The following is a 15,706-nucleotide window of genomic DNA, read 5'->3' as shown; positions in this document are numbered from 1 at the left end:
AGAGTTGACTCCAGAGATGCTGAAGAGACGAGACTTCATTGCTGTTGTCCTGATCTTGTTGCCCTGGTCGCTGCTCTTCAGTGTCTGGCACCAAAGCACCATCGTAACTAGGTACAGCAAAGGGAGTGGAGGTAATACATAACCAGATTCGATTGAATGTTTTGAGTTACTAAACAATACAAGTCTTTAACCTGATCTAATGAACTTCAATAGATGACCATCACAATGGCCACACCACCTCCTGGAAGTCCTTCTTGTTGAAAAAGCCCTGCACCCAGCTCAACCGTCAGATGTTGGAGGTCGTACGGACAGAGTACGTCTACACGCGACCTCCACCCTGGTCCGACACTCTCCCCACCATCCACGTGATCACCCCCACCTACAGCCGGCCGGTGCAGAAGGCCGAGCTGACACGTCTGGCCAACACTTTGCTTCATGTCCAAAACCTGCACTGGTTGCTGGTGGAGGACTCACCCAGACGGACTCCCTTGGTGCGACGTTTTTTCCAGGAGACCGGACTGAACTACACTCACCTGAATGTGGAGACGCCCAGGAACTACAAGATACGCAGCGATGCAAAGGATCCTAGAATACCGCGGGGAACAATTCAGAGGAATCTGGCCCTGCGTTGGCTCCGGGACACTTTTGGTGTGAACTACAGTAAACCTGGGGTGGTTTACTTCGCAGATGATGACAACACGTACAGCCTGGAGGTGTTTGAGGAGGTGAGGGCTCATGAGTTTATATGTTTTTATCTGTATTCAGCCAAGTCCATTAGAGCCATTGAAATGTCACAAGCTTTCATTACCAAATACCTGAATGTATATTCAGACTTAATTGCTGTGAACTATTTGCCTCAATGTTCTAATGGCCAACAAAAAGAATTATAGAATGTTTGTATTTTGTAATTTTTACCTTCTGTTATTGTGCTTTTACTCTGGACACCTTGTTTTCCTCTGTTCTGCTTGATTGAGTTCTCTAAATTGTCCGAAGCTGCGTGTGTGTAAATGGTTGTTTGTCTCTGTGACAGACCTATTTAGGGTTTCCCACACGATGGAATGGAATGATGGAAGAAGTGGTGGATAATGACTTACCCCTTCTATATGTAACCTCATTTATTTTCTATCTTCATCAACCAGATGAGATCCACCAAAAAAGTGTCGGTGTGGCCCGTGGCGTTTGTGGGCGGCCTGCGGTACGAAGCCCCAAAAGTCAACTCCCTGGGAAAGGTGTTCGGCTGGAAAACCGTGTTTGACCCTCATCGGCCTTTTGCCATCGACATGGCAGGCTTCGCCGTGAACCTGCGGCTCATTCTGTCCAAACCGCAGGCGTACTTCAAGTTACGCGGCGTAAAGGGAGGCTATCAGGAAAGCAGCTTACTGAAGGAGCTGGTCACCCTCGGTGACCTGGAGCCTAAGGCTGCAAACTGCACAAAGGTAGGATTTAACATTTAGGAGATTTAGAATCCTGTGATGACAGAAAGCCCGAGGAAGGTTGTTAGGATCTCTTTGGCTGTCACAACAATTTGTTCTTAAATTCAGCAACTGTCGGCTTCCACCCTTCATCTCTACCACTCAGTGCACGCTTGTCTGGGCCACAGAGACGATTCGCTCATTTGAATATGACGCCTGTAAACATGAAGTTTTAAAGGGATGCTGCTGCTCTGACAGGACATCTTCATTAGTGTCTCATCAAACTTGTGCACATGTCATCCTTCCTCTCCCGCAGGTATTAGTCTGGCACACTCGGACAGAGAAGCCAGTGCTGGTGAACGAGGGCAAAAAGGGATTTACAGACGCCAATGTGGAGATATGATTAACTTTGTCAGATAAAGGTGAGTCCCTTGAACTTGTATTGTATTTAACTTAGGTCTGCTGGAATAGAACCACCTCATATCCTGAAACCCCCGATGTCTTAATTATTATTTTCATTTTAAAATCCCACTCAAAGAGGTGTGACAATGTATAGTTTTATCTAAGATAGGTAGTATAGGAGTAATTTAAAAATAATATTTAGTTATTTTATTTATATTGGTTAATAAGAAAGACAACCATTTGCACTATGTTATATATGTTACTTTTAATTTGTTGACATATTTTCAATTACTTTTGGTTTTATTTGAATAGTCTTAGGAGTATCAGAGAATAGGTGAGGGTAATGATGGGCAGTGGGACAGTGGCAAGGTGGGCTGTTGAAGTTACAGAGGTGTTGAAGGGGCGAATAGGATTAGAATCATCTCCCACTCTTCCTTGTTTTTTAAAATGGATTGGCCAATTAAGGTAAGGTAAGGTAAGGTAAAACTTTATTGATCTTTATTGATGAAACTAAATTGTTTTTTTCCAATAGCCAATACATACAGCAATTTATTATTATTATTATCATTTAATTAGATTAGAGTGAAGTGTCTGTGGACGATGATGTTTGTGGATTATATAGTAATTTGGAGTGAGCGTAAGTAGATAGTAGAGAGGAAATGAACCATAGCAAAAATATTCTGATCATCTGGCGTCTTGTAATGAGAGAAGGAAGATGTGTCAGAAATCCACTCAGGATGCCTCCTTGTTGCCTTTAAGGTCAAGTAATGTTCCACTTGAATGTGGCCTCACCCTGAACACATTCCCTCCCAGGGCTCTACTGAGAAAACCAAAATTTCCACCTGAAGAAAGACATATTTCAGCAGCTTTTACATGTTTAATATAAATGAGTAACAACATCGTAAATAAAGCAATAATTTATTCATGTGGTCTTTTGTTAGACCACTTTATATGTCAACCTTGTAAAAGTTCAAATATCCAGAGACCTGTCCCAGAAGCATTGAGAATCATCAGAGTCTAAAGTCTGTTGTTGAACGACTGATTATGAATCTCTGACTGCTGCTTCACCAGACCTCGTTGAAGATGGACTGACCCTGCTGCCGAGAAGAACATGCACACTGACCAGACCTCACAGACCTGAAATTAAGGATTTTGAGTGATTTATTCCTGACGAGGAGATGGGGAGACATCACCGCCAACTGTCCTGTCAGCATTAGTTTTCTTTTGTTGTGAAGCAGACTGGCCGTCAGACACTGGGCTCCACTTGTGTGTCAAAGGGGTCCTTGTCTTACACGAGTAAGCACTTTATGCTTGGTGGGGATTTCAACCCTCCTCCCATTTGTACTGCACAACAATGGGGAGCTTGAAAAGCAGAAGAATCTTCTAAATGTAAAGACTCATTATCATCTTGCACGAGATGAGCTGCTCACATGGAAATTCACTTATTACAAGATGCTTGTTGATTTCATATATGTCCAAATATATCAGATAAATGAATGTTTAAAACCACACCATTTTTAAAAAAAAACCAGATGATCAGCTGTTGATGCTGCTGTGAGTCCAGATGCTAAACAAATTAAATAAACACGATCAGAGAGCCACACCAAACACTTAAATCTGTCCTCTCCTGACCACGGTATGTGAATAAACTCTTTTTTTCTCTGTTTGATTTGTTGTGTTGAGAATTATCCATGAAACATTTCCATGCATGTTACAATATGTCTGCTGCCATTCCAAGATCGGGAGAGTCCTCAAAGTTAATCTTGTAGTCGCTTTCCTGCTCCTCAAACACGATGACCTGATGACCGACAAAACAAATGATTGAAATAATTGTTTTTTTCAATTAGCCAAAGAAAAAAACTAGTCCAAGCAAAGATCTCAAGATCTTATGACGCAATTATGAAGTGCTCCTACAACAACTAAGACAAATAACATCATGTATTGGCTCTGCCCAAGGCCTCCTCCCAGTTCAAGATGACAATCACACCAGAAGGGTTCATAAATAGATGTCCTAGCAGCCATATATATATATTACTGTATATATATATATATATATATATATATATATATATATACAGTATATACAGTATATATGCTGCTCTTTTTGCCTGTGCCACGGAAAATCTACTAATCTACTAGTATAAGCAGGTTCTTGTCTTCTAGACATTAATGGTTCCTGAGGCAGTTTTGGGAATCTAATGAATGAACATATGATGCTCCTTGAAAAGCTCACCATCCAGCTTAAAGTTAAAGCAAAGTTAACACAGAATGCATTTTTCACTAGACTAGTTCACCTGGTTTATCCCACTGTTGAGAAATGGACCCGGGAGATAAAGTCCCTGCTGGGGACCAATCGACCAATAACGTCCCAGGTTCAGACCATTGATGAAGACAACACCCTTCTCCCAGCCCTGCAAAGCAAAGGTTTTTTAAAAATAAACCAAAGGCTTTTGAAACACCCGAATTGGACACTGACCGTGAGCTTCACAAAGGTGTCACTGGGGTACCCGTATGAAAACAACCTGCCCATGAAGAAGGCTGGGAAGCTTGGGTTTTCAGGGAGGGTTTTCCAAGGAGCCTGATAAAGACTATAAAAGCCATTGAAGTAAACAGTTGGAAAGTGAAAGAAATAGACTGACAGGTATACTTACTTGTCTATAAAACTGGATTTCATATCCAGGCTGTATATCATAAAATCCCGTAAAGGAGTGTTGTTTAATAAAATATCTCCCACAAGTCCTGAAAAAGTGAAAATAAACTTTGGTATGTTATACATTTCGTATCATAGAAGAACGTAACATTTTCTCCAGTCACCTTTGTGCTGTTTGTCAAGCGCCCTCCCCTGGTGAACGCGGCCACAGTTTTCCACCAGTAAGCTTAAGGTCCGCTCACCCTGCAGATCAATACATTCTTTTAGGACATGAAATCAAGCCAAATTTTACTTCTTTCTGTTTTGTCGTACCTTACCATCAGGAAGAGCAAGCTCCAGGTTTTGACGCTTAAAAATTCCAATAAAGGCCCTTTCCAAAAACACCTAGAATTATAACACAATAATAAATTCAATGGTCAGGTTTTTTTTTTGTTTTGTTTTAAACTAAACTGATTATGGTAGCTTAAACAGTATAAGTTATGATGATGTTATTTTTGGGTGTATGTTCATTGCACTCTCTTTTATTTGCATGTAAAAGATGTTCAATGGTCCCTCGCAAGATGGACTTTTATTATCGTTGAGTGGGAAAATAATTTAAGTGTCTAAATCAATCTGTGTCACTTGTTAAGAAGCTCCTGACACGACATATATTTTATTCTACTAACCAACTGATTCAATAAGACCATGATCATCACTGGGATGTAGGCTCACCAGAGCTCTGTCGCGGACATTATCTCCAGACTTCAGTAGGCCTCCACTGGTGACGATAGTCTCGTAGAGAGTGTATCCAGCTGACTGACCGTTCATGTTGTTAGACGGCAGGTTCTCCATATTTACAGGCATGTGTGACTTAAATGGCTGAGAAACAGAGAAAAGATCATTAAAAAATATTGACTTGAATCAAACGCTACATATTGTTTCTTAGATCGAAATACACACTCCCTCTGTGAAGCTTAAAACATCCCATAATGATAAGTGCTGGTACATGATGGTGGGCTCGTATGCTTCTCTGTAACGCAGCGCTGGCATATCAGGGAAACTTTGCCCTCCTGCAGAGACAGGAGAGAGGTAGATCTTGACCAGTCCCTTCTGATGATACTTCAGGACCTACTGTTAAGGCGAGAAAGCAGATCTCTGAGCAGATGATACTTCTGGGTGTATTCACCAGCTTCATTCAATGGAGCGTCATAATCTGAAAAAACAGAACATCTGTCATCACAGGCTGCTACCTGCTGTTAGCTCCTGTTACTGCAGCGTCGGCCTGACAATTTAGCAAAACTATAACGACCAGTGTTATTTCTGGGTTACCAACCATAACTGGGGACTAGTGCTTTGTAGGTGGGGTCTTCGACTCCTCCAGATAGGAACCCAAAACTAGATCCTCCATGGAACATGTAAAGGTTGACAGACATCCCTCGCATCAGGATTTCTCTCACAGTAGACACCATGTCTGAAAGAAACATGTAAAATCACAAGCCTCCTCCTCCATACCGTTGTGCTCTGACTGACAGGATAATCCATTCTCATTTCCATCTGCATTTACATTGTTGATGTACCCGCCGTTTCTCATGCAAAAAACATCAAGCTAGGGAAATGCCGTCTCACCATGTGTATGAATGTACTTTCATCTGCGAAAAAATGAATAATGAAATGACTGTGTGGCTCAATTTTAAGCTTATGCTTATGCTTTTAAGCTTTCAATATGTTTTACATATAATAAATGAGCCAACACACAAATAATTGCTTTGAATTGTTTGTCTAACTTTTAAACTCTTAACCATTCTAACTAATATTTAAATTATACAATATAAGTGCCCCCCACCATTTACAAAATATTGTATAAGTTTAATATTAGTTCGAATTGGCGGCCTAATGGTTAGCAAGACTGCGTCACAGCAAGAAGGTTGCTTCCACTTGAGGAAACCTCAGGTATTTGGCTGGACACCTGTTCTGTACACTGATAATACTGTCTCAGAACCTTGAACTTAAAAGGTCTCTTGTATTATTTGATGAAAGAATCCTTGTAAAAAAAAATTTGTGTGTGTTCCCTGAGACCTGGTTTATTCTAGGACAGTGGCCCCCAACTTTTTCCAGCTCAGGGCCCACTTAAGTCTCAAAAACCTTTGCGGCCCATCTCCGACCCCATAAAAACGTATAAATTACGATGCATTCTCAAAGCACATTTTTTTATTGAAGATTAAACATAAAGGACTGAAATCAATAAAGGAGAAACATATTGTTAGCTATCCATTTTTTTACTCCAGTTTCTGCTTTCAATGTCCAACGTAAACAAGTCAAGTGCAAAGTGGTCCTGCCAACAACAACAAAAGTTCCTATCTTTCATTTCCTTGTCACATGTATAATACCCGAAGTAAAATTAATAATTAAAAGAATATTTCAAAATGTTTAATATCCTTTTAAACTTAACACATTTTTACATTTCATTTTTCATAACATTATTATGCACATTTTTATTTTTATTATTATTTTATTATTATTATTATTTAATTACATCCTCCCTCCCAGAAGAAAATGATACCATTCCCACAGGTTGGGAATCTCTGTTCTAGGAGTTTAAGCCCTTCAATCATTTTTGTGGTAACATCGACCAAGATGACAACTAGCTTACCATTATTAGCATTGATGTTGTTACTCTGCTAGCTTCATGGAGTGAAGAGGAGGCATTAGGTTTGACTACTCATTACAAACCTTTATCTTTCATGTTCAAAGAAATTAAATTTATTGAGTTTTCTCACCAATTCTGTGGTTTACAGAACCGTAACTGAGTTTTTTCGCAAATGTTCTAGGTAGAATGTCTCCTGGACCTTAGCTGTGGATTTCACACTTTTCAAGTGTTCCTTACCCTCTGGAGGAAGTACATGATGGAGTTCCCCCCACACATCATACCAGCCGGTCCAGTAGTCCATCACCATCGTGGGACTGTTGGGCTAACCAGAAGACATAGTGTTAAGGAAGTCCTCATATGTTCCCCGCCTGTTTCGTGAATCGATCACAAACCTGGATTGCTTGCAGATTCTGAATGTCTCTTTGATTTAGTTTCTGCAGCTTCACTGCTCTGATGGCTACAGGACACATTTTAATTATAGACTGTGTTTAGTCTGGTTTTGTTTACAGATGATTAACCAGAAATGCTGTACCTCCATTTACTCCACCAGACTTCAGTGTGTTGTGGCCGTCTGACGTGAACATTAGCTCACTTATGCCTCTGGACAGCACAGCCTTTGAAGTAAACTGGCGTGAATGGCTGATCTCAGTTATATACTGGCATTTAAAGTTTTACCTCTCTGAGGAAAACCATGTAACTTTCATCTTTAGAGTAAGATCCATATTCATTTTCCAGCTGCACCGCAATGATCGGACCTCCTTTCTTAAACTGAGAAGAAAATATATAGATGTCAAACTCTATCACTTTATTTTGAGCTGCGATTGCTACTGTGCAACCGAAGCACCCAGTGACCCCTGATAAGGTAATAAGAGGTAGAAAATGAATGACAGAATGATTACCTGCAATGGAATCATTTTCGGAATCAGTTTATCATAGAAGGTATTAACGGCCTGGGTGAAGCCAGGGTACGTTGTTCTGAGCCTCATGCTGCCATCACGGAGAAGCCAGCTGCAGAAAGATAACAGGGCTGTGTTTATGTCTGTAAACATGAGAACAACAATGGGACTAACAAAGTAGACATGATTCTACACAGTAGCTGGTTTGTAACTAACAAAAAAAACAACCTCGACGTGACGTTGGTTTATTGGGAACAGAATAACAGGGAAACCATCATCAATTTTACCAGATAATTGGGCAGTTTCTCTAAAAAAAACTTTTAATTATAAAGACAAATGTCAAGGACCTACCTTGGCAGACCTCCAAGATCCAGCTCGGAGGAGATGTAGGGACCAAGACGCAAAATCACCCAAAGTCCCATTTCTGCCGCTAGATTGATGTAGGCTCTGAAACAAAGTGGGAATATATTGAATAATGAAAGTGAGCAATTCATGATTATGCAAAACATGTTTGAATCCCCATCAACACCGTCCAACACATGCCACTGTTTTGTGTTCAATTCCCTAAAAAGCAGTGGTTGTTGTGGAGATGCTGCTGTTGTCAAGTAACCTGATTCCAGGTCCTCCCATGAGCCCCGAGCAAAGAGGAAAACTCCCAACTCCCCGGAGCATGCGAGGGATGAGTGTTGATTGGTGACTACACAACTCCTTACTCTAAATCCAGTTGTGTGTGGAAGTTGAAGACGTCCATCTCTGGCTGATGCAGAGACCAGGGAACATACCTGTGACAGAGAAGAAGTCATTTCTTAGAGTTTAATAAGCTACAAAATAATCCTTGGTCTCACGTGGTGAGTGTGTTGATGCCACACGCCTTCATTTTCATCAGGCGGTCCCTCCAGTACGCTCTAGGAACACGGAAGTAGTGGATGGAGCCCCCGATTATTTGGAAAGGTTTCCCCTCCATGGTAAACTGGGAGGAATTGGCCACCAAACCGACCTTTCTGCTCATCCTCTCGCCGCCTGCTGACATGCTAAAGAGAAGATGCTGTTTAATGCTCACGCACAATAGAGACCAGTGTAATGTGGTCATCACATGACCAGCTTAATTGGTATTTGCAGTTGTCAAAAAAAGAAGCACTGCAATGATAAAGGAGTCTGTATTTATAATAGTACTATTTGTGCACCGTTACAAGTTTAAATATGGGGAAAAGAATAGAATAAAAAATGATTCTATTTCTTTTTCTTAATGTTTAATTGTTAAGTTAAGTGGTGCTTTTTTCAAATGTTAACAATATTTACGTAGTATTAAGAGAAGACGTGAAGCTATTTGTAAAATATATATGTTTTAAGGCACTCACTCATTAGAAATGTGTTAAAACAGCACTTTATTTATTCTAAATTCTGTATTGATTCTTTGCACTTCTTTGTGATTGTTCTTTATACTTTGTTTGGCCTTTGTTATTCTGTAAGCTACTGTGATGTCACTGGAATTCTAATTTCCTAAAAGAACTTTCCAAAGGGATCAATAAAGTTATATCTAATCCAATCTGATATTTGCGAGACTTTCTGGAGGAGAGGTAGGGGACCGACATCACGTTGACCCGGTTTCTCCGCACAACAAAGCAGGTGTGGTAATATCAGAGTAGATTTTAGTGTTTTTAGCAATGTTAGTGTCTTCTTTTATTAGATATTCTCATTTAATTGTTCATTTATGTCATTTTCCATACAAAATGATCCCTTAAAGTGTCTCATCTTTACCCATGGGTCCTACAACATATCTCAGTGACTTTATCAGAACTCACTTACCTGAGGTATCGGTACATGATGATGCCAGTGATACACAAGCAGAGAAACGAGTATTTCCGTTTGTTTGAATTTCTAATCCTCAAAACAACCATGGGTATGGAGAGTGTGGAGGGAGCCCTCCTTTTCAGAGAGATGGAGCTGCAGATAAGGCAGGAGCTCTAGTGAACGTGATGCTTCTGAGAAAAGAACGCGCCGCCTTGTGGGAGTGAGCTTCTCACACACCTCCTTCATGAGTGTCAAATGATGTTTGTTGTTGCTCTATGAGTCAACCGCTATATTACTATTTTTATAGAACTACGGCGGGGTATTAGGGCAACTCAAATAATTATTATTTCATTTTATTACGGAAGTAATAATCACTAATAAGAATATATTGAAACAGATTAACATTTTTTCTGTATGAATTACCGATACCTCAAATATCCGTAAAGAAAATGAAAGGATATATATGTGAGGTAAATTATCGCGAGCGCTCAACGTCTAATGACTACATCTCCCAGCATCCTCGAGCAACGGAGCTTGCGCAATATGTTTTGCTCGGCCCTGGCTGCTGGTCCTGGCTTTGTTGTGTTGTTGTTTTTGTCTAACCAAAGAGAAACAAGAAAGCCCTGCGACATACATTACTCTCCGAGCTAGTCGTATGAGGTGAGATGTCTGCTTCTGTTGGTTGTAACGTGCGCGTTTGGCAGCATGGTGGGCTGTTGTTTAGCAGATTAACACAGCAGTTAGTTAGTGACGAGCACAACAGGCGACTTTACAGCTATTTTCAACAATTGATCGATGCGCCAGTAAATACTGTCACTGGTGTCAACCCGTATTGTTGTCATTTGGTGTTCGGTGGAAGTTCTGGCGTTTTGACTATTATTGTTTTATATATACGGCATTTCGGTAAAACTAAATGTTGCTTTTATTAAAAATGTTTGTACTAAAGTACAGTCAAGATGTTATAATTCCCATGTATCCACTAGATTGCATTCAAACAAACACATGGTTGTATTTGTTGAAAAAAGATGTGTGCTAGCTTAGCATCAACATGCTAGCTCGTACATTAAAGGGAATCAGATCAGTTACAGACAACAGCGCCCCATGTGGACAAAGATAGCATATCCATTTATTAAATATTTTATCCGCTTATTATGAAGTTATCAATTATAATGAGCACGTATTAGAAGCTTGTTTAGCACCTTTGTATCATTTCATAGGATATTTAATTATTATTAGGATTAATTAATAGTAAATTGAAGACTAATACTTTGTTTTGTTTTACAAAAAGTATAGATTTATTGCTACAAGATTCGAACATTATAAATATATCGGAGAAAAAAAAGCCAGAATTCGTTTAAAAAAGAAAAATAACATGTTAAAAGTTGGTTACACATACAACATATTGTTTGATATTTCAAACGTATTGACTTGTTTCTGAGCTCAATCTGAAGAGGCAGGCTCATTTTAATATCTGGTGAATTATATTAATTAAAAATTGCATATGCTAATCCTTAATTGAAAATGCATTTTAATACGTTTCTGTAATTATTTAGACCCTTTCTACAAAAGTGGAATTTGCAATGCTCGCATACATATATTAACCAAACATTTTTATTTAAAAAGTAAATCCAAAATGAATGTTCCTTGTGTTTTTTTGGGGGGGGGCAGGTTACCAGGTGAACCTCTTCCTGCCATGAGAGCTGACCAGCGGATCCCCAGCCCCCCCTCCTTCTGCAGTTGACCCAGAGATGACGGACAGCGTCAGGGCCTTCCTCCGCAATGTTGCGACGGTCAGAGGACATACACATTCATAAATACATACATACAGAAGAAAAAAATTAAATAAATATTAAATATTCAAACAAATATTGATTAAATGATGCTTAAAACCATACATTTTTAATTCGTAAAACCATTGTTTTCTGCACTTGTACATATCATTTTTCCTCATGCATCTACTATGATTATTTATAGGGGATCAAGGACTCCATTTGGGGGATTGGAACCATCTCGAAGCTGGATGCTCGCATCCAGCAGAAGAGGGAGGAGCAGCGACGCAAGAGAGCTAGTGGGGCTCTGGCACAGAGACGAGCACAGAGTGAGGAGCGAAAACCTGAAAAGTAGGCCTGAGGAAAAAAAAAACATTTTTTTAATGTTATATAGAATTAAAAAAATATTTTGTGTGCTTAACTTAATTTAATATAATGTATGTTTACTATATTGAATATCTTTACAGCGACCCAAAAGTGGCCAGCAGGATTGTTTTGTGTTGTGCCTGGAATGGAGGAGTGTTCTGGGTAAGAACCTTTTAATCCAAGTAATTTCCTGCCTATATTGTCACATAATGCATTATTACATGTTGTTGTTTAGTGAACAAATTATATAAATTCTTAATTTAAACTACTGAATGTATAATGTAGAGAAATTTGCTTCTTAAAGTTAGATGAATAAAAACAATTGTGTGTAAAATGTGTAAAAAGTATTTCTTTTTTTCTCCAGCTCAGTCTGTTACTCTTCGACTGGGTATTTATCCCACTGCTACAGTCACTTACTGCAAAAATCATTGGTATGTATATTTAATTTGAGCCACCAAATTCACGTCAGAAACAGGAAGTGAACCCTGCATTTCCAGGGGACCCCTCCCTCCATGGTAGCGTGTGGTCCTGGTTAGAGTTCATCCTGACCTCATTCTTCAGCGCTCTTTGGGTTCTCCCACTCTTTGTCCTTAGCAAGATCGTCAATGCAATATGGTTCCAGGTGAGACACTAAAACTTCCTCTTAAATGCAGAAACCTCAAGATAACCAAATGTTTTTATTTGAAATATACATTTGTAGTTGTTGTGGTCATTATACAGTTTTTTTTTAAAGATGGTGTTCACTTAACATTTGCGCCTAAAACTTGATCCCAGGTGGTATTTAGATTTTAAGATTGTGCATAATATTCTTGTTGCATTACACAGTTAGCTCCTGTGGAAACCCTAGTTTGTTTTTTGAAAGACTGAGATAATGAACACTGACGGGTTACAATATTACAGGTCACATCTACAAAATGTGCAACAAACTTTCCTTTTTTAAGCCACCTGTTAACACCATCTTTTTTCATAATAGTGAGACAATCAAATGTTTTGTTGGATCAGTGTAAAGGCAGAGCTAGAGTTAGTAACATACCTCATAATAACTTGAAAACAATCTTTTATGTCATTTATGTGCCAGGATATTGCTGACCTGGCTTTTGAAGTGTCTGGATGTAAAGCTCAGCCGTTCCCCAGTGTCAGTAAAATCATCGCAGACATTATCTTTAATCTCCTCTTGCAAGCACTGTTCCTTATTCAGGTATATTCTACAAACATGAAGTTGGTTAATTAAAATCACAGATGCTGTTTAATTATATTATAATGACTTGGTTTTCCCTGCAGGGTATGATTGTTAGTCTGTTTCCTATCGATGCCATTGGACAGATGGTCAGTCTCCTTCACATGTCTCTGCTCTACTCTCTCTACTGCTTCGAGTACCGATGGTTCAACCACGGTGAGGGTTCACATCTCTTTCAACATATATTAGCTAAAACTGCACAAACTAATGTGTATGTTTTTTCATGTCTAAGGTGTCGAAATGCACCAACGGCTGTCCAACATAGAGAGGAACTGGCCCTACTATTTTGGCTTTGGACTGCCCATGGCCCTGCTTACTGCGCTCCCATCATCATACATCGTCAGGTGCTGACAGTGACACGCATACATTGTTTTATTTTATTGACTACATTGTTTAATTTTGAAGTATGAATTTGTGAATGTCATTGCAGTTATAGTTATTAAAGACCAATAACTGTTTTTGCACTACAGATAAAAAAAAGAATAAAACATAAAAACAAGTTTAATCATAAATCTTAATTGTAAATCAGCCTATTTAATATGCTGGAATATGAGGAATCTTAAAATTCAAGCCATGTTATAAAACGTATGATAATAAGAGCACAAAGTAGTGTAGACAGCAAATACATTTGTTTTCGTTGCTAAATGAATGAAATGAACTCTTGCCTAATACTTAACAAGAGTTGTGACGCTAAATGGCTCAAAAAGATGATATTAATACCTATTTTACTCGAAATCTCACCTGTGTTTTCGTGTCTTTCCAGTGGCTGCTTGTTTTCCATCCTGTTCCCTCTTTTTATTATCAGCGCTAACGAGGCCAAGACGCCAACAAAGCTGTAGTGAGTATCTGTTCGTTTGTACTACATGTTGAAAACAAATCAAAGAAGATTTTAATGTAACTGACAGGATTTTGGATAGTTGCACAGGGAACATATTACGTTAGATTGAGTTCTAAAGTGTAGTGTGAACTCTGTCAGAAGAGTGCTGCTGTGCTAGCTAGAACAACTCTGCCAGTTTTTTTTTTTTACAAGAGTACTGTAATGCAACTGTCATCTTCTGATTAAACAATTTAATTTACAATCAATAAAGTTCTACCTTACCTTACCTGTGATATGCAAAATGTATCCAGTTTTCTAAATAGATATTGATATTTGTTAAAATTATTATTTTTGTGGAGGTTTTAAATTAATTGAATTGCTAATATCACTATTTGTTCTTCTGTGTTGTAGCCATTTCCAACTGCGTCTCTTCTCTCTGGTTGTGCTGATCAGCAACAAGCTGTTCCACAAAACGGTCCACCTGCAGTGCTCCATGACCCCATCCCCGTCCGCCGAACGTCTGCCCTCCCCACATGCATCCCCCACCAGGCAGAAACTTTAAAAGGATTCAAGAAACTTCTGCTATGTGTCTTTTAATAATGTGCGACACCCAGTAAATGCATTTTCAAAGTGCACAATGGTCTGACATGTGCCTCACTCTCAATACACATTATATACAAAACATTGTTTTCCTCTGTGAATTTTCTTCTTTTTGTATAATGTGCCATTTAAGTAACTCTCCTTTAATAAATTACAGCACAAGAACTAATGTGGTGTTTTAATATGTTGAAATGAAATCACATCTAAATATTATTTCACCTTTTGATGGGGCTTATTTGAATATTTGATAATGTAAATATTAATGACTTAATGACTTTGAACACTGCTAAACATTAAAGATTATAACGGTTAAAAAATGAGAAGAATTGTTTACATTGTTGACTATTGCAACAGTTTATTTTCATGTCTTAACAAGAAGGAGCTGTCTTGCCTGCAGTTGATTTAGAACTCTGCAGGGAGCATTCTGACCCGCTCTAGTAGAAGAACTCACATTTCTCCGATCCTTAAAACTACTCAATGGCTTCCAGTTTCTTTCACGATCAACTTTAAATTCTGGTTCTTACTTTCAGATCTATTCATGGTCAGGCTCCTCCTTACATCAGTGATCTGATCCAGCCTTACACCCCAGCTCGAGCTCTGAGGTCTGTGGATCAGAATCTACTGATGGTTCCTTGCACACGGTTCAGGACCAGAGGAGAGAAATCCTTCCAGGCTGTTGCTCCTAAGCGTTGGAACAATCTTCCTCTCTCTTTGCGCCTGATGGAGTCTACTGACTCCTTCAAGAAACATCTTAAGACGTTTTTATTTGTTCAGGCTTTTCCTTGATTTTCTGGAACTCCTGTGTTGTTCTGAGTGTTATCTTGTACTTTTAAGTATATATTTTATTTGGTATTGTTTTGATTGTTTTAGTGCTTTGTGACCCTGGTCTGGAAAAGCGCTCTATAAATACAATTTACTTACTTACTTACTTACATCACTAGTATTTATCCTTTAGCAAAATATGGTTATTGGGTTTATAGCTTATCGTTTATTTTATTGTTTTTACCTTGAAGAAACATGTAGATTTTGTCAGAGAGTTGGGAACAATCTGAATTTCCCTTTACGAATCATTGGATTCATATGCTTTGCATGCTGTATTAAGTATTTTTCTTATTTAGTTTAAATAAAGATAATTCGTTT

General features: G+C 38.9%; 3 protein-coding genes across 4 annotated transcripts in view; 2 read left to right on the top strand and 1 right to left on the bottom strand.

The window, feature by feature from the left end:
* b3gat1b (beta-1,3-glucuronyltransferase 1 (glucuronosyltransferase P) b) overlaps nt 1–3,483 on the top strand; it is an 8,599-nt gene extending 5,116 nt beyond the window's left edge. Inside the window, exons 2-6 of the mRNA XM_087806734.1 lie at nt 1–131; nt 214–725; nt 1,140–1,436; nt 1,729–1,834; nt 2,886–3,483. The exon at nt 1–131 is cut by the window's left edge and continues 101 nt beyond it. Coding sequence (XP_087662860.1) covers nt 17–131; nt 214–725; nt 1,140–1,436; nt 1,729–1,815 — 1,011 coding nt within the window. The 5' untranslated portion in view covers nt 1–16 and the 3' untranslated portion in view covers nt 1,816–1,834; nt 2,886–3,483. The remainder of the gene's footprint in view (nt 132–213; nt 726–1,139; nt 1,437–1,728; nt 1,835–2,885) is intronic.
* A 39-nt stretch (nt 3,484–3,522) lies between these two features.
* LOC148066737 (beta-galactosidase-1-like protein 2) lies at nt 3,523–10,194 on the bottom strand. Its single transcript, XM_087806731.1, has 19 exons — nt 9,793–10,194; nt 8,832–9,017; nt 8,700–8,768; nt 8,338–8,433; nt 7,990–8,098; nt 7,766–7,858; nt 7,623–7,704; nt 7,483–7,547; nt 7,328–7,412; nt 5,777–5,914; nt 5,576–5,656; nt 5,404–5,513; nt 5,176–5,322; nt 4,777–4,848; nt 4,629–4,707; nt 4,466–4,553; nt 4,291–4,402; nt 4,109–4,225; nt 3,523–3,612 (listed from the first exon to the last, which is right to left on the bottom strand). Exons 1-19 carry the CDS (start codon nt 9,882–9,884, stop codon nt 3,526–3,528), a joined length of 1,908 nt encoding a protein of 635 aa, XP_087662857.1. The 5' UTR covers nt 9,885–10,194; the 3' UTR covers nt 3,523–3,525.
* ei24 (EI24 autophagy associated transmembrane protein) lies at nt 9,534–14,731 on the top strand. Of its 2 annotated transcripts, none has more exons than XM_087806733.1 (11): nt 9,534–9,612; nt 11,446–11,567; nt 11,752–11,897; nt 12,014–12,074; nt 12,277–12,343; nt 12,410–12,534; nt 12,991–13,110; nt 13,194–13,305; nt 13,382–13,493; nt 13,913–13,987; nt 14,378–14,731. In XM_087806733.1, the coding sequence occupies exons 2-11, from the start codon at nt 11,526–11,528 to the stop codon at nt 14,526–14,528; spliced, it is 1,011 nt and encodes a 336-aa protein (XP_087662859.1). In that variant the 5' UTR covers nt 9,534–9,612; nt 11,446–11,525; the 3' UTR covers nt 14,529–14,731. The 2 variants fall into 2 exon arrangements, with proteins under 2 accessions (XP_087662859.1, XP_087662858.1); XM_087806732.1 differs by lacking the exon at nt 9,534–9,612 and adding an exon at nt 10,299–10,437.
* Nucleotides 14,732–15,706: the final 975 nt, after the last annotated feature.

The sequence above is a fragment of the Callionymus lyra genome, chromosome 14, assembly GCF_982586985.1.
Source record: "Callionymus lyra chromosome 14, fCalLyr1.hap1.1, whole genome shotgun sequence".
Classification (NCBI taxonomy): Eukaryota; Metazoa; Chordata; class Actinopteri; order Syngnathiformes; family Callionymidae; genus Callionymus; species Callionymus lyra.
Note: the sequence above shows the minus strand (reverse complement) of the source record. Positions and strands in the feature narration are given on the sequence as shown.